Below are 24,462 nucleotides of genomic sequence, written 5' to 3'. Positions count from 1 at the left end.
AGGAACTGCCCCCGTCCCTGTGGGAATCCCGCGGGTTCCGCGGGATTCCTGTGGACCCCGTTCCCGTGCAGCTCTCTAGTCAGAGGTTCTGCCCATTTCCATTCCCATGGTTACGCAAAATGCAGTTTCAACATCCACAATACCTTCCCCTTATACCTTCCAGATCTGCAGGAAAATCAACTACTGTAGAATGTAAGATACCTTGCATTTAATGGCTTTTTTGTAACCAAATCTTTTCTTGACCTGATCATGCAATTGTATGTCACTTAGGGGAAGCCTTTTGGGTTTCAATGTGTCCATCATTACATTTATGGCTCCCCACCACTGGCTTTTGTTCATTGGTTGATAAAAGCTTTCAAGGTGAATTGAGATCACATAGTACCTGTAATGAAAATGTGAGATACTAACTATTTATTCTTCTCTACATACAGGAGACAATCACATGTAATAGAATGTTTCTGTCAATGCTCACCTTGAGGTGTTGCCCAGCGGTGAAAAATGAATGAAAAACATTTCTGTTAAGAAATCATTAATTAGAACTATAATACACAGAACATTTTACTCTTGGGGAAATTTTGCACAACTCTACAATGCAGAGTTTGCACAGAATTCCCTGCTGCACAGAAATCCATATTTGCACTGCAGATTTCAGGGCATGGACTGTGAGCATAGTCAGCCATATGGGCCAAAAGGAGGTGGAAGGAACATGGTTGCCAGGAAGATAAGAAGCTTCAGTGTATGGGTTTTCCCAGCCCAAAGAGAATAAAGAAGGTCTGCTGGAGCTGAGATTGGGGAGGGGGAGTTGGACCAGATAAGAGAAAAAGTTGTGCAGGGGAACAAGATGGGAGAGTTGAGGGTCTTGTAGGATGGAGGCAGGAAGAAAGTTAGGAGTCTTGCTGGAGGTCAAAAGAGAGAAGACAGACAGAGAGAGAGAGAGAGAGAGAGAGAGAGAGAGCGAGCTGGGGTGTGGTTGAAGACTTGGGGGTGGAACAGAGGATGAGAAAGTTGGGAGTTTTGCTAGGGGAAAACAAGCCTAGAGAAAAAGTTTAGAGGTCGAGGGAAGAGAACTAAGTTCAAGGGAGTCAGATCTGGAAGGGAAAGAGAAAACTGGAGGGTTGAGCCTGGGTGTGCTGGAGATAAAGAAGGGAGAATGTTGAAAATAAGTGTGCTACGGGACTGACCAAAGGTAAGCCTTTGGAGGGGTTCAAGTCAAAGGGAGACCCATAGGAGACAACTGGGGACAGTATAGACAGCCGAATGGGTGAGGGTGTGGAGCCTGGTTGAGGGTGATAGTGATGGGCTGATGAGGAGCCAGTCCTTATGAATAAGAAACACTGTACAAAAAATTGTATGTCTGAATAATAACTTTTCTGTATTTAACTATCAATGACAACTTCAAGATTATGATTATATTCTGTTATATGAGCAAATAAACTGCAGAATTCTGGAGAATTTTCAAATATTTTACACAGAATTTTTATTGCATAGACCTCTCCCGCCCCCAGAAGTAACATTTTCAGCAGTTGTTATTTCTTTCTACTATAAGCCTCAGAGGAGACCCTTTCCTTTATAGAATGCTAGCCTAATCAGGTATATACGTGCTTAACAGTTAGGCACAAACAATTATGCCAGTCACAGACTTGTGGGGTCTTTCACTAAGATGAAATTGCATTTTTAGTGCGCGCGAAATGTTAGACACCCCAATGTATTCCTATGGGTGTCTCTAACGTTTAGTGCGCTCCTATTTTTAGTGCGCGCTAAAAACGCAAGCGCGCCTTAGTAAAAGACCCTCTTGATGTGTTAGCACCTAGCAGCCGTAGGTACAAGCATAATTTATAGCATTCTACAAGTTATGCTTGTGTTAGTCCAGCCCATGTGAAGGCCCCACCCATTGCAATTTTAGAAGCCCTATTCACGATGTATATTTATCTCCAAGATTTACACCTCCTCCTGAGGATGTCTGGATTTTGTAAGGGTGCTAATTTTGGGCAGTGATCTACAGGAGGGATTAGGGAAGGTGGTCCCCTTAATCCCCCAGTGTTTTTGTCTAGCCCTTCCACCTCCCCCCCCCCCCAAAAAAAAAAAAAATTTGATAGTGCCAAATGATTGTGGGCTTAAAACCTAATTGGGAAAATATAGACATGTAGGTTTGTAAAATGGCAGATCATATTTTCAAAGCCTTCCAAAGTTCCATAGGTTTCTATGGAACTTTGGAAGGCTAAGTGCTTTGAAAATGAGCCCCATCTAAATGTCAGCACTGAAATGCTAACATACACATATATGCCAACACCTAGAATATATGGGTGTCTCTAGTGTTTAGCACACGCTTATTTTTAGCGTGCGTTAAAAACACTCAAATGTCTTTGTAAAAGGATCCCTAAATTTAGGTGCCTAAAACTTCAAAACCTCAGTGAAGGAATAAATTCTTCAAATTTAGACACTTGGGAGATAAAATTATCTGGATAATTTAACCATATATTAAGCTTCTGTTGTACATAACTGGCTAAAGATTTCCAGATAAAGTTATCTCAATAGCTATAGACTTGCTATTAGTGCAGTCTAACTTAACTGGTTAGGTTGAGCTATATAGCACTGAATATCATTCTTCCACTCATGCATATTATGTGGCACCACTAAACTTCCTTTCTCTGACTTGAAAAGCACCTGTTTCTCCAATCAACTTTAAAAATCTAAGCCTGAAGGACTTATAATGCATTCTATTTACCGATATAGGGAGTACTTGATGAAGAGCAAATCCTAAAGGAAAAAGTTATCTCAATAAAGGTTACATTACAAAGTCCTTATGTTGCCAACACTGGCTGCTGGCCACATAATGGTTCTCTCCCCCTCCCCCCCACACTTTCTAAAACATTCATAGCTTTTGACTGGGTTAGTCATTACATTGCCAAAAACTGGGTGTTTAATGTGGGGCAAGTTTTGGGGGCAGTCCAGAGACAGGACCTAAAGTTATACAGAGAACAGCAAAATTCAGCAAGTCTCCAGATAGCTTGTGTCTTCAAACACACATGTAGAAAGCTTATGTCTTCAAACACGTATGCAGAAAGAACAAAGGTAACTTTATATGGATAAACTATCCATGTAAACTTAGGCAAAAATTTCAGATTTCACACTTAAATATACTGTCTGGCTAAAATATGCATAAATCTATAAAGATGTTGGACAACTTTTAGTGGCTTCATTTTTTATGTGTTGGTAGAAGCTAATCTAAGATCATTATGTTGGACATTCTCTGTTTAAAATCAGACTAGTGTGATTCACTTTGATATTGTAGTTACAGGCAGAATCTTAATTTGACTCAAAACTCTCTAGACTGAGACTAATGTTTTCAAACACGTCAAGGCTACTTAGAAGGTAACTCACTTTTTTCAACAGGCTTTCAATGTTCAGTGACATAGGACGTAAAGGACCCTGTGATGAATATTTTTCCTCCCTCCCTCATATCAAAGCATGGCATTCTTTTCCTAACATTTTATTTTTAGTTTGTAAACCGCTTTTGGTGTACATGTACGAAGCCAAATAAACCATAAATAAATCAGATTTTCCACTGAATATTTATTTTCAATGGTTACAATGCTACCTCTCCATGATATATTTTATGCATAACATTAAGTCATGCTTAAGCTTCTTAATGACAGGTTTAAAGTTACAATTATAAAGCATGTCAATCCTCCTAGTATTATAAAGGACCGTATCATTTATAAAATCTTAACATTACAGATAAACCTCTTTTTCTATCTTGATACTTAATACCCTACACTAATGCTCGGACCTTATGTTCCATCGATCAGAATCTTTTGGCAATCCCCTCATTCCGCCACATGTTTTTGGACATATATCAGGACTCTATGTTCAGTATTACAGGTCCAACTTTGTGGAATGACCTTCCAATCATAGCTGCGTAAGATATCTTCCCATCAGTTATTCAAACAGTCCTTGAAAATTCACCTTTTCAAACTAGTTTTCCCATACATAATACAATATTCCTTATTAATACAGTCCTGGGGTGATGAACATAATGTTTTCTCTTCTTCTTTTTATAGATTGTAATAATTTCTTTATTTTCTGCCTCAGTTTTTACATAGTTTTCTACCAATTAAGAACATAAGTATGTTTGCCATACTGGGAGAGACTGAAGGTCCATCGAGCCTCGAATCCTGTTTCCAACAGTGGCCAATCTAGATTACAAGTACCTGGCAAGATCCCCAAAGAGTAAAATAGATCTTATATTGCTAATCCTAGAAATCAGCAGAGAATTTTCCCAAGTCCATCCTAATAATGGCTTATGGACTTTTCTTTAGCAAATTATCCAAACCTTTTAAAAACTCTGCTAAGCTGCTTTTACCACATTCTCTGGCAGCAAATTCCAGAGTTTAATTGCACGTCGAGTGAAGAAATGTTTTCTCCAATTTGTTTTAAGTTTACTACTTCGTAGTTTCATTGTATGCCCCCTAGTCCCTGTATTTTTGGAAAGAGTAAACAAGTGATTCACGTCTACCAGTTCCACTCTACCCAGTATTTTATAGACCTCTATCATATATCTTCCCTCAGCTGTCTCTTCTCCAAGCTGATGAGCCCTAGCCCTCTTTAGCTTTCCCTCATATTTTCGTTGCCATTTTCTGTATCTTTTCTAATTCCACTATATCTTTTTTTGAGATGTGGTGAAAAGAAATGCACACAGTATTCAAGGTTTTGTCGCATCATGGATCAATTGATATAAAGGCACTATAAGATTCTCTTTTTGCTTTCCATTCCTTTTCTAATAATTCCTAACATTCTATTTGCTTTCTTAGCCATCGTGAGGCTAAGGATTTCAACGTATCATCAATGATGACATCTAGATCTTTTCCCTGGGCAGTGGAACCTTGCATCGTGTAGTTATATAGTTTAGGTTCCTCTATCCTACATATATCATTTTGCACTTACATTAAATGTCATCTGCCATTTGGATGCCCAGCCTCTCAGTCTCATAAGGTCCTCTAGCAATTTTTCACAATCCTCTTGTGATTTAACCACTTGTAAAAACTTTGTGTCGTCAGCAACTTTTATTACCTCAGTAGTTATTCCCATCTCTAGGTCACTTATAAATATGTTAAAAAGCTGTGGTTCCAGCACAGACCCCTGGGGACCCCCACTATCTACCCTTCTCCATTGAGAATACTGTCCATTTAACCCTACACTCTATTTTCTGCATTTTAACCAGTTCTTAATCCACAATAGGACACTACCTTCTATCCCATCACTTTCTAATTTCCTCAGGAATTGGTCATAAAGCACTTTGTCAAACGTCTTTTGAAAATCCAGATACATAATATCGACCGGCTCACCTTTATCCACGTTTACTCTCCCCTTCAAAGAAATGTAGTAGATTTGTGAGGCAAGATTTCCCTTGACTAAATCCATGTTGGCTTTGTCTCATTAATCCATGCCTAAGGTTTATTTAATCGTTATAATATAAACCGCTGGCCTGACTAAAACACAGTATCCTATATAATAATTTGCACCTCCAACGGAAACAGGAAATGAGGGCGGGACCAGAGGCAAAGCACAGACAGAAGGAAAGGCAGGCTGAAGCGCTGTGCCTGCTCGCCTTTCACTGTTGCCACCGGACCCCGAGGTAAGAACTTTTAAATTCTGGGCAGCACACAGGAAGGTGAGGGGCAGGCAGAAGACTGGGAGAAGAGGGCGTGCAACGCAGGTTGGGCTGCCACTCGGAGGTGAGAGAGAGAGAGAGAGAGAGAGAGGGAGGGAGGCGCGAGGGTCTGTAACTCGGAGGGGAGGAGAGGGAGGGAGGGGGCATGGAACTCGGAGGAGAGGGAGGGAGGGAGGGGGCATGGAACTCGGAGGAGAGGGAGGGAGGGCGGGGGCATGGAACTTGGAGGAGAGGGGGCCTGGAACTCAGAGGAGAGGGAGGGGGCCAGGAACTCGGATGAGAGGGAGAAGAGGGGGGGCCTGGAACTCGGAGGAGACAGAGGGGGGCCTGGAACAGAGGAGACAGAGGGGGGCCTGGAACTCAGAGGAGACAGAAGGAGGGAGGGAGGCCTGGAACTCAGAGGAGAGGGAGGGGGGCCTGGAACTCGGAGGAGAGGGGGGTAGGGAGGGGGCCAAGCTGGAACTCGGAGGATAACCTTGCTAGCACCCGTTTCATTTGTGTGAGAAACGGGCCTGTTTTACTAGTATCAAATAAAGCTGAACTTAGAACTGAAGCTTAGAGAATGCTAACATACATTTGAATGTGCTGAGTGCCATGTGGCTCACAGGTATAAAATAGGGCACATACCATTTAGCATATGCTAACGTCCATTAGTGCAGGCAAAGGTTTGGTAAAAGGACCCCTAAGTATTTACTTTAATAGTGGCTCTTACAAAAGGAAATTTGTCTTTAACTTGAAATGTCTATTATCTGTTATTTATTTCCATTTTGTAAATTAATTGATTTGCTATGCTTTTGGTTTTGTTTTTTTTTCTGTAAACTGCCTTGTACCGGGTAACCGGTTAAAGTAGTACAGAAATATCACACTGAATTAAATTAAATGATATTCTATGCCCTGTCTAGCATATTGGCCTGAGTGGCCAATATTCCCTCCCTCACTCTGTTGTGATCACCTCTCTTGGAGTCATTATGGGTGCTTTTCTTTGGGTGGCTTGAGTGGGCTGCGTACAACTGTTTCTTACTGGGTAAGCGAGAAAGAGAATACAAAAAGCGTACAAGCAGGAACATGTAGCCAAAAAGGTACAAGGAGCCTTTGAAGAGTAGGGGCATCGCAAAAAGGCTTCATTGGTTAGACCCAGCAGGGTCCGTGTTTTGGCGACACTGCCTACGTTTGGGGTCTGATGGAAAGACATACTCCTTGAATGCATCAGTAATTATATCACTGAAAAAACAATCATAAAATAGCAGCATAAACACTTGATTGCGAATTCAGTCCAGTGTGTACCGGCGTGATACTGCGAAAAGTGTTGGGTCTAACCAATAAAGCCTTGCCATAACGCCTCTACTCTTGAAGGCTCCTTGTAACTTTTTAACTATTTTTTTATTGGGCATTATTGAACCAGCTTTCCAAATACGGACTACTTTGATATTTATAGATTTAAGCCTTCATTCTCTAAATTACATTAAGTTAATGTGCATTCATACACATGAATTTGCATTAATGGCACAGTTAACAAGTTGGCCTTTTTGAGAATGGGGTTTGCATTATTTAAAGTATGTTAGCTTGAACTAAAGTGCATTAACATAGGGTAATAAATGAGGGCCTATCTGTAATAGCTGTACCTAATGGTTAGAGCAGCAAGCTGAGAACTAGGAAAGCAGGATTCAAATTAATTTCACCTTACATGAATTTGTTACTCAAACAAAGTATAACTGTCTATATTTGGTTCTGATAAGGGAAAAGTTCTGAAACAGGAGGTTACTATTTATTTATTAGGATTTATTTGCCACCTTTTTGAAGGAATTCACTCAAGGGGGTGTACAGGAAGAGTAGATCAAAGATGAGCAACAGGCCATTACAGCAGTAAAAATATTCAAATAACAATACAAAGTATGGCATAGTATACTACTTACAACATCAATACAATACGCAATAGAACATTTTAATTGATAGTGAAAGGTATAAGCAAAGATGGAACATATAGATAGGTAAGAGAGTAAGAAGAGTTAGAAAGTAAGGTGACTAGTTTAAAGGAAGTTGAACACGAGGTCAGAGAAATGGTTAAATATTATCTCAAATAGGGTAGGAGTGAATAAACATGTCCTGCTGCAGTACGTGCAGCCCTTGTCACTTCTTGTGTGTGTGAGTGAGACTAACAAGTTTTTTTAAATTATATTTGTACCCCGCGCTTTTCCACTCATGGCAGGCTCAATGTGGCTTACATATTACCGTGTTTCCCCGAAAATAGGGCATCCCCATAAAATAAGACCTACCGAGGTTTTTGGTGCCCTTGGATAATATAAGGCCTCCCCCGAAAGTAAGGCCTAGCAAAGTTTTTCTTTTCCCCAGTAAGTAGGGTCGCCCCCCCCCCCGAGATCGCCGGGCCCCCCCTCCGTCGCTCTGAAACTAACCCCCCCACCCGAGGTCGCCCCCCCCACCCGAGATGGCGCCCCCACCCGAAGTCGCCGGATCCCAACCCCCTCTGTCGCTCCGAAACTAACCTGAACTTAAGCCTCCTTTCACTTTCCTTCCAGTTCGCAGCAAGCAGCAGCAGTAGGAGGGCAGGCCACTCCTTCCTTCCGTGTCCCGCCCTCGCCTGACGTAACGTAACGTCAGGCGAGGGTGGGGCTCGGAAGGAAGGAGAGGCCTGCCCTGCCCTGCTGCTCCTGCGAACTGGAAGGAAAGTGAAAGGAGGCTTAAGTTCAGGTTAGTTTCTGAGCGACGGAGGGGGGTGGGGTCTGGCGACTTCGGGTGGGAGCGCCATCTCGGGTGGGGGGGCGACCTCGGGTGGGGGGTTACCGGTAGTTGCAGGAGCGACGGAGGGAAGGTGGGCGGGCCAACCGTGTTTCCCCGAAATATTAAGACATCCCCTGAAAATAAGACCTAGCGCCTTTTTGGGCGCAAAAATTAATATAAGGCAGTGTCTTATATTCGGGGAAACACGGTACCATCGATCGACACCTAACGCTCGAGAACCACGCGAAAAACACAACCAAGAAGATGTTCCACTCCATGTGGAAATTAAAAAGAATAAGATCTTTCTTCCCAAGGAATGTTTTCCGTAACCTGGTACAATCAATGATGCTTAGTCATCTAGACTACTGCAATGCACTCTATGCCAGCTGTAAAGAGCAAATCAAGAAACTTCAGACAGCCCAGAACACTGCATCCAGACTCATATTTGGCAAAACAAAATATGAAAGCGCTAAACCCCTATGAGAAAAACTACACTGGCTCCCACTTAAAGAACGCATCACGTTCAAAATAGTTCACAAAATCATTCACGGAGATGCACTAGCCTACATGTCAGACCTGATTGACTTACCACCCAGGAATGCCAAAAGATCATCCCGCATATTCCTTAATCTGCACTTCCCTAACTGCAAAGGTCTGAAATACAAACTAACGCACGCGTCAAACTTTACCTACGTGAGCACACAGTTATGGAATGTACTGCCGCGCAACTTAAAAACGATTTACGAATTAATGAACTTCCGCAAACTACTGAAGACCCATCTCTTTAACAAGGCATACCACAAAGATCAACAAATATGAATATACACAACTCCTCCACATATATTCAGAGCTGTCTTACAATATATGCTTGATATACCACTATCATGTGTTATCACTATCATGTTACCCAAGATCCTTCTGTAACACTAAAGGTCTATTTTCTAATGTATTTCCACTATTCATGATTATTGTAAGCCACATTGATCCTGCAAAGAGGTGGAAAAATGTGGGATACAAATGTAGTAAATAAATAAATAAAATAAATATACAGGTACTTATTTGTACCTGGGGCAATGGAGGGTTAAGTGACTTGCCCAGAGTCACAAGGAGCTGCCTGTGCCTGCAGTGGGAATCAAACCCAGTTCCCCAGGACCAAAGTCCACCACTCTAACCACTAGGCCATTCCTTAGTTACATCTTCCTTTATTTAGAATAAATTGTCTAAGTTTCAATTCATTGCATATATCCCCAGTTCAAACCACATTTGCTTAATATAAAAATAACAAAGCGTTTTACTTTTCAATAGAGTTTTAAACCACAATGCAATACAGCAGGACACTTGTACAGGTAAATGTAAAGCTTGGAACACAGCTTGCCTGCTTACTTTGGGAGGGCAAAGGGTTTGGAAGCGATACTGGCAGTGGGGGGTGGGGGCACCAAGCCCAAACTACACCTGCCAGCAATTTAATTACTTACTTCTTTCCTTCAAATTCCATGACTGGTAAAGGGTAATTGTCTCTGTAAGCCATTTCAGGGTCTAGAAGCTGTTTAAGGCATGTGTCTGCTACTTCTTGTATCTCATTACAGGCAGCCTAAAATATGAAAATTACATTATCAAACCCTGTGGGTATATTAAATTATCAGGTAGTCTGTTAACAGCTAAAAAGATCAATCTGACTACAATATCCAAAGACTCTACTTACACCACAGTGCTATTTGCTGAAAAAAAGGAAGCACTTCAATTGTTTTTGCATAATCTGTGTCTTATTGTTGGGAAAAAAACTGCACAAAAATTAGCTGTATAGTCCTGATGTAAAGACACTGCAAAATGTTTACCAGTTCAAAAGCCAGAGAATTACTTTTAGAATGCCAGATTTTATAGCTGCATGAAAGTAGAGGCTGGCCAAAGGTCAATCCAACACAGGAGGTAATGCTTGAAAGACGTTTTAATTGCTGCTTGGATGAAGGGACCCGACATGGTCCATGTTTCAGCGTACTGAAAACACCTGCCTCAGGGGCACATTGGTTCTAAAAAATACATATATATGAGCTTTACATCAACAAATAGGTATATAAAGTACATAATTCATATAATAAAATAAAGAAATAAAATGAAAACAAAAAAAAATAAACAAACTAAAAATAAGACATGTCGAATCTGAAATATAGTGTTCTTATCGAATATCCAGCTTATAATTGAAAAAGAAAAATGCCTATATTGCGACCCAAATCGGGAGACAGACGTTTATCTCACAAAAACGAATAAAGCGGTATAATCGAAAGCCGAATTTGGACGTTTTCAACTGCACTCCGTCGCGGATGCGGACAAAGTTGATGGGGGCGTGTCAAAGGCGTGGTGAAGGCGGAACTGGGGCGTGGTTATCGGCCGATCAGAGATAGGTGCCTTTCGCCGATAATGGAAAAAAATATGCGTTTTTAGCGAGAATTTAGGGCACTTTTCCTGGACCCTGTTTTTCCACGAATAGGGCCCCAAAAAGTGCCCTAAATGACCAGATGACCACTGGAGGGAGTCAGGGATGACCTCCCCTGACTCCCCCAGTGGTCACAAACCCCCTTCCACCACAAAAATATGCAGTTTCACAACTTTTTATGTTCACCCTCAAATGTCATACCCACCTCCCTGGCAGCAGTATGCAGGTCACTGGAGCAGTTATTAGGGGGTGCAGTGGACGTCAGGCAGGTAGACCCAGGCCCATCCCCCCCCACCTGTTACACTTGTGCTGGTAAATGGGAGCCCTGCACACCGCCCCCCAAACCCACTGTACCCACATGTAGGTGCCCCCCTTCACCCCTTAGGGCTATAGTAATGGTGTGGACTTGTGGGCGGTGAGTTTTGAGGGGGATTTGGGGGGCTCAACACCCAAGGGAAGGGTGCTATACACCTGGGAGCTCTTTTACCTTTTTTTTTTTTTTGTATAAGTGCCCCCTAGGGTGCCCGGTTGGTGTCCTGGCATGTGAGGGGGACCAGTGCACTACGACTCCTGGCCCCTCCCACGAACAAATGCCTTGGATTTATTCGTTTTTGAGCTGGGCGCTTTCATTTTCCATTATTACTGAAAAACAAAAACGCCCAGCTCACAAATTGTCGAATAAAACATGGACGTCTATTTTTTTCAAAAATACGGTTCGGTCCGCCCCTTCACGGACCCGTTCTCGGAGATAAACGCCCATGGAGATAGACGTTTTTGTTCAATTATGCCCCTCTATGTCTACCTGCTATTATCATCTCTAGAACTGTTAATATATTTCAGATTCGACATGTCTGATTTTTAGTTTATTATTTTTTTAGTTTTAATTTTATTTCATTATACGAATTATGTACTTTTATATACCTATTTGTTGAGGTAAAGCTCGTATATATGTATTTTTCAGAACCAATGTGACACCTGAGGCAGGCGTTTTCAGTACGCCGAAACATGGACCATGTCGGATCCCTTCGTCCATGTAAAAGTTTTCTATGTACAATTTATTTTTAACCATGCTGCCTGGAATACTTTTACGTGTGCTCATCTCCTTTTCCATTGCTTCCTGTTGGTTATCTCTGCCAGTGAGCTAATGTAATAACTATTCTTTTCTCTTTTATAATTTATATATATATATATATTTTTTTTCTTAATATGTTTTTACCACATTGTGACAATATACACTGTTGTAGTCCACTTCTGCTTACTTATTTGTATACATTTTTTAAGATCTCAATTATGTATTTTAATGTATCTATTGCATGATTATGGATGTTGATTTATGATTTTCTTTTTGTTTACAATGGTGTATTGCGACCCCTAAGGCAGACTGCTGTTTCTGCCAAAAACACAGTCCGTATCGGGTCTTTCGTTCTGGTGCTCTAATAAAGCTGTTTTGAATTTCATTTCCATGATGGATTGTCATTGTATCATCTTCTACTCCTGCTTTGGGTCCTTTATTTTTCTCCAAAAAAGGGTGTCTCCATGATATGGTGAATCCACCAGTCAATCATGTAAGTTCTCCCATAGTCTGGAGGCTTATAAAAATGTTCAAGCCCCTAAAGCAATGGCTATTGCTCTGGAGGCTGTATTGTACACATCATATGAAGAGCGAATGAGATATTGGCATTCCTCTAGCTCAACCAAGAGGGAATGCAATTTTGAAATGAGATCATTAGACAGCACTCTGGAAACATTCACACATTATTGCAGGAGAGTATAGTATCACAGTATTTGGAGCTGATGACAAATGATGCATAGACTGAACACAGAACTTTAGTAGACTTTTTTTTTTAATCTACCATGTATAGGGTTCTAGGATCTTTGCTTGATGGGGTATTAGATAACGTTTTCGGAACCTTAATGTTTTTAAAAGCAGCCTCCACAAAAATGAAGTGATAGGATAGCTGCATCAGGTCATGCCCAGGGGCTGTCTATTCTTTATGCTTGAGATTCAGTTTCTTAGATACTGCTGAAATTCAGAGATGTGTTTGCCAGATTTTCAGCTGTACATCTTGGAAAAGTACTAAGACCTCCTGCAACATGTTGATCAACAGATCAATATAACATCAGAAAGATTTTATTGAAGATACCGCATGTAAACAAATTGCCCGACACAGGCCGTGTTTCGCCCACCAAGGGCTGCGTCAGGGGCTACAATAAACAAACAGATTGAATTATAATAAATAAAACATCAAATATAAAATAAATAAATAAATAAATCATCCCATCACAAAAAACGCATTATATGTATTTAAAAATTGTATATATATATATACTGTGAGAAAGGGGGGTGGCAAACCGGAGGGGTGGGGGAGGAAAGGACTACCTGTGCCCGCCGGGGATCAAAAGAAGAAAGAGTGGGGCTATAAGAACTACAAGTCCCAGAAGCCCGAGCTGAGCAGGAAACAGGAGTGGGAGGAGAAGTCCTCTCAGAGGGGAAAGGGGGAGGGGGTTGATTGGGAGATGAAGTCAGAGGAAGGGGAGGAGGAACACCTGTGGGAGAGGGGAGTGGTGGAACAGATGGATTGGCAAGGGGGGGAAGGGGGAGGGGAATCAGAGGAAATGGATATCTCAGCCTTTGCTCAGGGCCAGAGAGGAAGGAGAAAGAGTGCTGTGTGTACTGGACAACAAAAGGTATGAATTCCTTAACCCAGTGGGTGGTTGTCAGGAGTTAGTGCTGACAAATGAGGGAGGTGGGTCTCTAGGTGTAGCCAGTAGGAAGTGCTAAACCTAGAGGAATTCATACCATAGTGGAAACTTTGGAACTTTATATTGTTGCTGGAGAAAAGCTGAACTGTGTGATAAACATTTGCTTCTGAATAGAGGCTCTAAAGAAAGGGGCCTGTGTCAGGAACAGGGCCCGGTCCAGAGGCCTGGGTGGGGGACTTAATAGCCGGACTGGAAAGAATCTAGGCGGCTAGGCTACAAGGAGGGGGACTCCACTCGGAGACGTATACTTGCAGTAGCCGGTAGGGGTTGAACAAGGGGGTGGGCTACTGGCTGGAGAGAACGCAACTGAGTTAACCTGAGGGCGGCTGGCATATCTTACAAGGATTGCAGCCAGCCCGGAGAGGTGCAACTCGAGCGCAGACAGCTCGGAGAGGAGCGGCAGTCTGACGTTGGTGCGGCTGGAGTGCAGACAGCACGGAGAGGTGCGGCTGGCTTACGGACAGCACGGAGAGGTGCAACTAGAGTGCAGACAGCCGGAGAGGAGCAGCAGTCTGACAATACAAGTATGTATACGATTCCCAACATATATATAATAAATAATAAATATTTATTATTTATTATATATATGTTGGGAATCGTATACATACGATTATTTATTTATTTATTTGTATTAAGTGGTCCTTTCTATGTATACCACATACTTATTTATTCATGTTTAGATTTTATAAAATGTATAACATTTTATTATCATTTTATAGCTTATACATTATCTATTTGCTCATGAATATATGAGAAACTATGGTGGTATGTTGTTTTTATATGTTAAGTATGTTGTTTTTATATTTTAAATTTGATGTTTTATTTATTATAATTCAATCTGTTTGTTTATTGTAGCCCCTGACGCAGCCCTTGGTGGGCAAAACACGGCCTGTGTCGGGCAATTTGTTTACATGCGGTATCTTCAATAAAATCTTTCTGATGTTATATTGATCTGCTGGCTTCTTTTTCCATATTGGATTTTGCAGATCGCTTGCCTTGTTGTTTTTTGGGACCCACATGTTGATCAACTGAAGAACAGCATAAATATCCAGCCTGTGTTAAGGAGTTTTATTTTTTGGTTGTTCAGAGGATTGAGACAGTTTTAGCTAGCTTTTGTAAAAATGTAGTATAGGAGACTCCTCGAACTGTTCTGGCTGCTGCTGCTTCTGTGGAGCATCCTCTTGTTCAGGTAGTATGTTGTCCTTACCATAGTTGTCTAATTTCACAGATTCTAGTGGACTTGAATGTGAATCTTCAAGCTCTTAGGAGATTTTCTGAGTATGCATCCTGAGAATTCCATTGCTGGTGGGAGAGGATTGGTGAGGTCAAAGTATGGATAGTAGGTATCTTTGATCTGCCAAGTTATAGATAGAAGTACGAGACAGGCACTGTGGAACAGGTTGACAGCAGCAGCTCTGTAGTTTGTTGCAAGAACTTCTACATGAGCTACAGTACCACAGTGGTATTTTCAGTTGGTTGACAGGGTACAAGACAGGCACTATGGAACAGGTTCATAGAGCAGCTCTGTAGCTTGTTGCAAGAACTTCTGAATGAGCTGCAGTACCACAGAGGTATTTTCAGTTGGTTAAGAGGAGGTTGGTATCTCTGCCCTATGGAGAACAGATATAGTTCTCATGGATAATTTTGAGGTGGGGAGGGGGGCAGGGATTTGGTCACTTGGCAGATGGCATATCAGAGGCCCTAATTGTCCCTCCTTAGGGTGTTTCAATTTATCTGTTGATTAAGCTGTGGCTATGCCCTATAGTAAAGATATCTGAATGGCCATATTGTATCGTCCTTCTTCTAAGAGATCCATATTTACGCTCTTACGTTTCGTTTCATAGAGTTTATGAGGCAGATTCTACGCTATTGGGATAGCTCTTTTCTGAACTGCCTATATCTTATCTTTATTTTTTTAGAAGACATGGATGCCAGAATTTGACAAAGAACGACATATGAGGCCTTGCGAATGACCTATAAAGGTCATTCCTTAATTATATTGGAATACTTCTCCTTATGGATTCTGGTATGATGTTGACTCTTGCCATGACCTTCTTTCATTGTATGTCATTATTATTTGTTACATTTATATCCCACATTTTCCCACCTATTTGTAGGCTCAATGTGGCTTACATAGTACCGGAGAGGCATTACAGACTCCGGTGTAAACAAATACAAAGTGATGTTGTGGTAAGATAAAGTTCATGTGGCACAGCCACACTAGGGAATTGTACAATGGAAGAGTTGTGTTATGTCCATTACGTTCTTTAGTTTTGTTGTGTTGCAGAGATCAGGCATTTATTTGGATCGGTAGGGTATGCCTTTTTAAACAGGCTAGTTTTTAGTATTTTCCGGAAGTCTAGGTGGTCGTTCGTAGTTTTCAAGGCTTTTGGTAATGCGTTCCACAGTTGTGTGCTTATGTAGGAAAAACTGGACGCGTAAGTTGATTTGTATTTGAATCCTTTGCAGCTTGGGTAGTGCAGATTTAGGTACGTTCGTGTTGATTCGGATGTGTTTCTAGTTGGTAAGTCGATCAAGTCTGTCATGTATCCCGGAGCTTCACCACAGATAATTTTGTGAACCAGAGTGCAGATTTTGAAAGCAATGCATTCTTTGACTGGGAGCCAGTGTAGTTTTTTGCGAAGGGGTTTTGCACTTTCAAGTCACGTTTTTCCGAAGATAAGCCTAGCTGCAGTGTTTTGAGTGGTCTGAAGTTTCTTTAAGGTTACTTTGATATCATCAGATATGATCACAAGATATCTCTCCTGTTCTTTGCAAATAACTATCTCATCCCCATCTCATCATGCACTGCCCACTTAAATTTCTGTGTGCCAAGTGCATAAATTTACAATCTTTTATAAACCTTAGATCAAAATCTAATTAAAAGTGTATAGAGCCCACTGAAGGTCCTGTCCTGGCTGTGTAAGCAAGCTGGTGGCCATGCAGTTAGCAGTGACTACCTTACAGCTCCAAGGTACAATTTTGACCCATTACAGAAAACATCCTCTTCTTTAAGGAGCACAGGTACAAATCAAAGTAGGGTATACACAAAAAAGTAGCAAATATGAGTTATCTTGTTGGGCAGACTGGATGGACCGTGCAGGTCTTTTCTGTCGTCATCTACTATGTTACTATGTTAAGAAATTCTATAAACTGAGCTTGTCTGAGATGAGTGAGTGGCTGAGCACAAAAAGACAGTCACATAATCTTTTCTTTAATTGGTAGGAATAAGCTAGTGTTTAAAATTCAGTGACCAATAGAACTCGCTGATCTGTTGAGGTAGGACCTAGTGTACACAAAGTACATTACTTGGTAGGGGCATTGCTAGGCTGAGGTAGCTGCCTTGGACACATCCCAGAAGGGAAAGAGTTCTAGCTTTTGCCTTGCTGTTGCTGCAAGAGGAGTTATTAGGATTGGTTCTAAGCTCAATATGTAAAAAGCAACGGTCCCCAGCAAAGACCCCTGGGGAACCCCCACTAACTACCCTTCTCCATTGAGAATAGTGACAATTTAACCCTACTCTCTGTTTTCTGTCTTTTAACCAGTTTTTAATCCACAATAGAACACTACCTCCTATCCCATGACTCTCCAATTTCTTCTGGAGTCTTTCATGAGATACGTTGTCAAACGCCTTCTGAAAATCCAGATACACAATATCAACTGGCTCACCTTTATCCACGTTTGCTCACCCCTTCAAAGAAATGTAGTAGTAATTTGGTGAGGCAAGATTTCCCTTCACTAAATCCATGTTGACTTTGTCTCATTAATCCATGCTTTTGAATATGCTCTGTAATTTTGTTCTTTAGAATAGTCTCTACCATTTTGCCCGGCCCCAACGTCAGACTCACCGGTCTAAAATTTCCCGGATCTCCTCTGGAACCTTTTTAAAAAATCAGCGTTGCATTCGCCACCCTCCAATCTTCCGGTACCATGCTCGATTTTACGGATAAATTACATATTACTAACAATAACTCCGCAAGTTCATTTTTCAGTTCTATCAGTACTCTGGGATGAATACCATCTGGTCCAGGAGATTTGCTACTCTTCAGTTTGTAGAACTGCCCCATTACATCTTCCAGGTTTACAGAGAATTCATTAAGTTTCTCCTACTGGTCAGCATCGAATACCATTTCTGGCACTGGTATCTCACCCAAATCTTCCTCGGTGAAGACCAAAGCAAAGAATTCATTTAATCTCTCTGCTACGGCTTTGTCTTCCCTGATCACCCCTTTTACTCCTCGGTCAGCTAGTGGTCTAGCGGTCCAACCGATTCTTTTGCCAGCTTCCTGCTTTTAATATACCTATAAAATTTTTTTACTATGTGTTTTTGCCTCCAACGCAATCTTTTTTTTAGAAGTCCCTCTTACAGGCTTATTTTCGAAAGAGAAGGACGCCCATCTTTCAACACAAATCGCAAGATGGGCATCCTTCTTACAGGGTCGCCCAAATCGGCATAATCGAAAGTCAATTTTGGGCATCCCCAACTGCTTTCCGTCGCGGGGATGACCAAAGTTCATGGGAGTGTGTCGGAGGCGTAGCGAAGGTGGGACTTGGGCATGCCTAACACATGGGTGTCCTCGACCCATAATGGAAAAAAAAGGGCGTCCCTGACGAGCACTTGGACGACTTTACCTGGTCCTGTTTTTCTTACGACCAAGCCACAAAAAGGTGCCCGAACTGACCAGATGACCACGGAGAGAATCGGGGATCACCTCCCCTTACTCCCCCAGTGGTCACTAACCCCCTTCCACCCTCAAAAGAATCTTTGAAAATATTTTGTGCCAGCCTCTATGTCAGCCTCAAATGTCATACTCAGGTCCATCACAGCAGTATGCAGGTCCTTTTAGCAGTGTTAGTGGGTGCAGTGCACTTCAGGCAGGCAGACCCAGGCCCATCCCCCCCACCTTACACTTATGGTGGTAAATGTGAGCCCTCAAAAACCCACCAGAAACCCACTGTACCCACATCTAGGTGCCCCCTTTCACCCATAAGGCTATGGTAGTGGTGTACAGTGGTGGGTAGTGGGTTTGGGGGGGGGGGGGGTTGGGGGCTCAGCACACAAGGTAAGGGAGCTATGTACCTGGGAGCAATTTATGAAGTCTACTGCTGTGCCCCCTAGGGTGCCCGGTTGCTGTCCTGGCATGTCAGGGGGACCAGTGCACTACGAATGCTGGCTCCTCCCATGACCAAATGGTTTGCATTTGGTTGTTTCTGAGATGGGCGTCCTTAGTTTCCATTACCGCTGAAAATCAGAAACGACCAAGACTAGGGACGACCATCTCTACGGACGACCTAAATTTCATGATTTGGGCATCCCCGACCGTATTATCAAAACGAAAGATGGACATCCATCTTGTTTCGATAATACAGGTTTCCCCGCCCCTCCACCAGGACATTTTGCGAGGACGTCCTCAGCAAAACTTGGGCGTCTCCTTCGATTATGCCCCTCTTAGCCTTCCTTATCAGCGCTTTGCACTTGACTTGACATTCCTTATGCTGTTTCTTATTATTTTCAGTTGGTTCCTTCTTCCATTTTCTGAAGAATTTTCTTTTAGCTCTAATAGCTTCCTTCACCTCACTTTTTAACCATACCGGCTGTTGTTTGGTCTTCCATCCTCCTTTTTTTAATACGCAGAATATATTTGGCCTGGGCTTCCAGGATGGTGTTTTTGAACAGCATCCATGCCTTTTTAATATGTTTTTATTAAAGGTTTTTTTTCATACAGATAATACAAAAGCAAACACAAAATCAAACAAAAACAACCCCTCCCGCCGCAAATAAGCACAAAAGAAGAGCAGAGTTCCATGGCAATACCTGGAGACAAATAATATGGATACACAAGATCAATTAGCGCTATGGGGCTCCTTACAGAAGATGTCTAAACAAGCCAAGGTCTTTAAAACAGACTTAATATGTCGACGCCTATGGGCCAAAATGGTTTCATATTTCCTGATCACACAGACATAACTCCACCATTCATCATAATTTAGATACACATTATTTTTCCAATTGGAGACAATTAAATGCAGTGCAACCGCTAACATAATGTTGAACAACTTCCTATCGGACTCCGGAAGGGCGAGAGTAGGACAAGAGGCTCGTAAGATCACAACCTCATAAGAGAGCGCTGTAGACTCCGGCAAATAAGTTGCCAGTAAGCTCTGACATTTTCACAGTAGAAAACCATATGCGCCAATGATCCATCCCTTTCCTGACAAGACCAGCAGGTAAAGTTGACACTCTTAGTGTTTTTGAACAGCATCCATGCCTGATGTAAATTTTTGACCCTCGCAGCTACTCCTCTAAATTTTTTTTCACCGTTATTCTCATTTTATCATAGTCTGCTTTTTTAAAGTTAAACGCTAACGTATTTGATTTCCTATGTATATTCACTTCAAAGCTAATACTAAATTCGATTAAATTATGATCACTGTTACCAAACGTCTCCAGCACCATTACCTCTTGCACCAGATCATGCTCTCCACAAAGGACTAGGTCTAGAATTTTTCCTTCTCTCGTCGGCTCCTGTACCAGCTGCTCCATAAAGCAGTCCTTGATTTCATCAAGGAAGTTTACATCCCTAGCATGCCTCGATGTTACATTTACCTAGTCAATATCAGGGTAATTGAAATCACCCATTATTATTGTGTTGCCCAGCTTGTTTGCGTCTCTAATTTCCTTTAACATTTCTGCATCCGTCTGTTCATCCTGGCCAGGTGGACAGTAGTACACTCCTATCACTATCCTTTTCCCCTTTACAAATGGAATTTCAATCCATAGTGATTCCAAGAAGTGTTTTGTTTCCTGAGACTTTTCAATCTATTTGATTCAAGGCTCTCGTTAATATACAATGCTACCCCTCCACCAATTCGATCCACCCTATCAGTACAATATAATTTGTACCCCGATATGACAGTGTCCCACTGGTTATCCTCCTTCCACCAGGTCTCAGAGATGCCTATTATATCTAATTTTTCATTTAGTGCAATATATTCTAAATCTCCTGGCATTCGCATATAGACATTTCAAACTATGTTTGTTGTTCCTATTTACATCATGCTCAGTACTTGACAGTATTAATTTGCAATCTTTTGTCTGTTTTTTATTTTTATTTAATGACATCTGATCTACTATGGTCTCTTTTGCAACCTCACTATCAGGATACCCTATCTTCTCTGTTTTGGTGATATCTTTGAAAGATACCTTATGCCGAACAATGCGCTTTTGAGCGACTGTCAGCCTTCCCCCGGCCAATGGTGGTCTTGCTCTCTCTTCTGGCCTTTCTAGCCCCTGGTCCATGGTCTCCTGTATGCAAGGAGGGTTAGTGAGCTGTACTCCTTTATGCAATGCTGCCTCCTCCTCTTCCAGTCTCCTTCTGAATTTGGAACTGTGTGGGGCTATGGAGCACCATATAAGCTCAAATTTTAGAGGAAACCAGCAAAGAAGCAAGTAGCAGTTTGAGGTCATTCAGAGGGTGGGAGGAAAGGGAAGCTGGTGTTGATGTTAGGGGGATTCAGTATGGGAGGGAAGGTAGGGTAGAAATATCAGGATTTTTTTTTTTTGGGGGGGGGGGGGGAGGGAGGACTAAGGGAAGAGATGGTGCTGGGAGGAAGGGAAGAGGAAAAGTGATGGTATACCATGACAAAGTAAATCCAGTACCAAGTATGTTGTGACTTAATATAATTTGTGGAAACACTGTTATGGTCAAACAAAAATGTTAGCACAGAAATATGTGAAACAAACAGCAAAGAATTATATAGCAGTTTAGGAAATGAAATACTATTTTCATGTCTTTATTTTCAAAGGGATTGTTGTGTTGCTTAAGATTTCTTCTAAAAAAATAATGTAAGAACCACAAAGTGCTCGCCCTACATAAGTTCAGGGCACAATTAAATGAAGTCGTATAGCTTCCTTCAAATCTTTCCTGCTAATGCACATCTTCCACAAAGAGACCATCTATATTTGGGAAGAAACTGAATTTTCTTATGGCACAGAAATATTCTCTATGTGGGGGTTAAGCACCTACAATAAACATTCTTAAAGCAACAGACCGATGTTTTTTATAAATCTCTCACTAATTTTCAGAGCACAAAAAGTCACTACAAAACAATGTAATTCTGACCTTGATGCTTTCCGGAAGATCTCCAAGAGAAGGTGTACCAATGTCAAGCTCAATTCCACCATGCATGTGGAAGTACTCATTCGATTTAAACTGAAAATGCCGACATTTGAAATCTGGTCCAAGCATCATCGGTGGCAATTCTCGTTCAGTCTTTAGTTTATCATCTATTGAACACAGAACAGTCGTCATTTCTCTGAAGACAAATCAGAGTAGCCAACATCTTTCAGCAATGGTGGTTGGTTGCTTATACTGAATAGGTAATAGGGGAAGGGATAGAACTTTGTGGTGGATAAACTCCTCCCTTTCTCTTTCTGTCATATAGAAGCATACATACATAGATCCCTTCTTCCCACCACAAATACATACAACCTTATATTTGTGAACTGTGTAATGGCAGGGTAGATTTTCCATACTCTGCCCATCCTGACCAGCTGCCACTGTCTTTCATTTCCCTGGTCTCTTCCAACACATATTTCATACCCACCATTTCTTTTCAATAGCAAACTGGAAGTGCAGGGTCCCGATGTAATACAATATGATTAAAATTCCTCACTAATATTTGGTGTGGACTTTCATTTACTCGTGCTTTAAGAAAAGCTCTTTAATGCTGGCTACACTAAGCTTACAGTATACCAAAGCATTTGGGAATTATAAAATCTATATTAAAACAAAATCCATATTAAAACCCAAGTAAAAATGCACGCAAGACTTGGAGGCATATTTTCAAAGCAGTTTGGGAGGCTAAGTTCCATAGGTTTCTATGGAACTTTGGGAGGCTAAGTGCTTTGAAAATGAGCCTCTTTGTGTTTTTAATGTACAACCCAACATAACATATGCGCCAATACTGTTTCGAAAAAAAAAATGGAGGGCTACAAGGCCTGGTGGAGATGGTCCTCCTTCTGAGGTGAAGAAGACTAAAATCCTTGGTGGTCCAGTAGCCAAAATACTGTGGTTTCCCCACAGAGCAGTTTCAAATCCCTGATGACTTGGTGGGTTCCAAAACAAGCCTCCTTAAACAAAAAGGTTCTGGTGGTTACCCAGACCTCATCCCCGCTCCAACCCCAATTCACCTTCAAGTTAGGGGCAACAGCAATCCCTATTTGCTTCTCCCGTCCCCTAGTGCAACTACGTCAGACATCACCACTTTGAGTGAATTCTTTCAAAAAGGCGGTAAATAAATCCTAATAAATAAATAAAATTGCTGCATTTGAGCCCTGGCAGAACTGCTTGGAGGCAGCCTGCCAAAAAGGGAACTTGCCCATACATGTTTTGGTTTTGCAATATATAAGCATTGTTGCCCAATTTCCTTCTTAGATTACCTAGGTTAAATTTAAAACCAACATATGACTTGTTTGACTGCCTTGTGTCCTCGTGTTCCAGTTCCAGCATTGCTATTTGTGGGACTGGATTCTATTGCCCTCTGGGCTTTGTCTTTGCCTGGCTGCTTGCAGCCGCCTCTCTTGTCTGCCTGTGGGGATTCAGTCTTTCCTAGGCCTGTCCTATGTACTAAGGGCTTACTAGCCAGAAGCATAACAGCATTCTTTGCAGCACCTGCCCTTTGGAACTTATTGCCTGCATATTTGTGAATCGAGACATCCTTTCTCAAGTTTAAAAAGACATAAAAACCTTTTTACTTCACTTAACTATGAGGGAATCTTGGACAAGGTGGACATGCAGTATTACCTTCCCTCTGATTTTTTCTTGTCATTTCCTGCCTCCCCCCTATCCCCCACTTTCCTACTCAACCAATGATGAGCTATGTTGATCCTTGTTAGTCTGTTTCCCTTAATTACCCTTCTCCCTGTCAGTAAGCAAGTCTGTCAGGCCATTCTGCAAGTATAACTGTCTGACCTTTAAACTATGACTTGATTGTAACTGGTCAGTTCACTGTCCTTTTATGATCAAAATTGTAAACCACTTTGCAGTATTTGTTTGCTAAAGGTGGTATAGCAAATTCAAAATAAATTAATTCAATATGTTTCCATGAAAATCATCCTAAGCAGCTGTTTCAAGTAGTTTTCAGTTCACTGGTTCTAACTCCCCATTGATTGAGAATGAGGTGTTCTTCCTCTGTCAGAATGTTTTGCTTCATATTTTAATGATTAAGTTCAGGAACTTAGGAAATATCCTCCTTTATTAGACACCGGTACTTCTCCTCAATAGTCCACTCATCTTCTTCAGATTTGGTTCATGCTGGCTTTTAATCTTCCTTCCTATTCCAGCCTCGAGAAAGAGATGATTGGTTTGAAGCCGTCCATCTCCTTAGTTGATCCTATGCCTTCTCATTGAATTAAACATTCTACCCTTGGCCTCATTTCTACCATTTTAATAATGGTGCAAGCTAGTTTATCTCAAAGGATTTACCATAACTCTTGGTAAGAAGAATGCATTCAGCTTTTGCTTTAAAAAACAAACAAACCACTGTTTCCAACTTATCACTTACTTTGAAAATTGTGGAGGAATTGTGGAGAAATATTTGGGCAGGCATTAGATTTCTTGATAAAACAAATGTGCTTCATTCTAGACAGCTGAGGTTTTGTGCTGGTGTTCCCCAAGGATCAGTGGTGGCACCTACATTGTTCAGTTTCTTTACAGCGCCCCTTATTACTCGTTTTCTGTACAAAGAAACCACTAACAGCATAATCTTGATGATATTCCACTTTTGCTTACACCATGGGAATTCACTGGATATTAGTAGGCTGAACACCTGTTTGAAAGTAGTGGCTGAAGGTGGTGGT

General features: G+C 41.6%; 1 protein-coding gene across 1 annotated transcript in view; it reads right to left on the bottom strand.

The window, feature by feature from the left end:
* Window positions 1-24,462, bottom strand: part of ANKAR (ankyrin and armadillo repeat containing) — a 210,743-nt gene that overhangs the window by 176,405 nt on the left and 9,876 nt on the right. The window contains exons 4-6 of the mRNA XM_030210379.1: window positions 21,725-21,888; window positions 9,883-9,998; window positions 202-382 (exon numbers count right to left, since the gene is read on the bottom strand). Of these exons, the coding sequence (XP_030066239.1) occupies window positions 202-382; window positions 9,883-9,998; window positions 21,725-21,888 (461 nt within the window). The remainder of the gene's footprint in view (window positions 1-201; window positions 383-9,882; window positions 9,999-21,724; window positions 21,889-24,462) is intronic.

Source organism: Microcaecilia unicolor, chromosome 7 (assembly GCF_901765095.1).
Source record: "Microcaecilia unicolor chromosome 7, aMicUni1.1, whole genome shotgun sequence".
Classification (NCBI taxonomy): Eukaryota; Metazoa; Chordata; class Amphibia; order Gymnophiona; family Siphonopidae; genus Microcaecilia; species Microcaecilia unicolor.
This window is presented reverse-complemented; position numbering and strand designations above follow the sequence as displayed.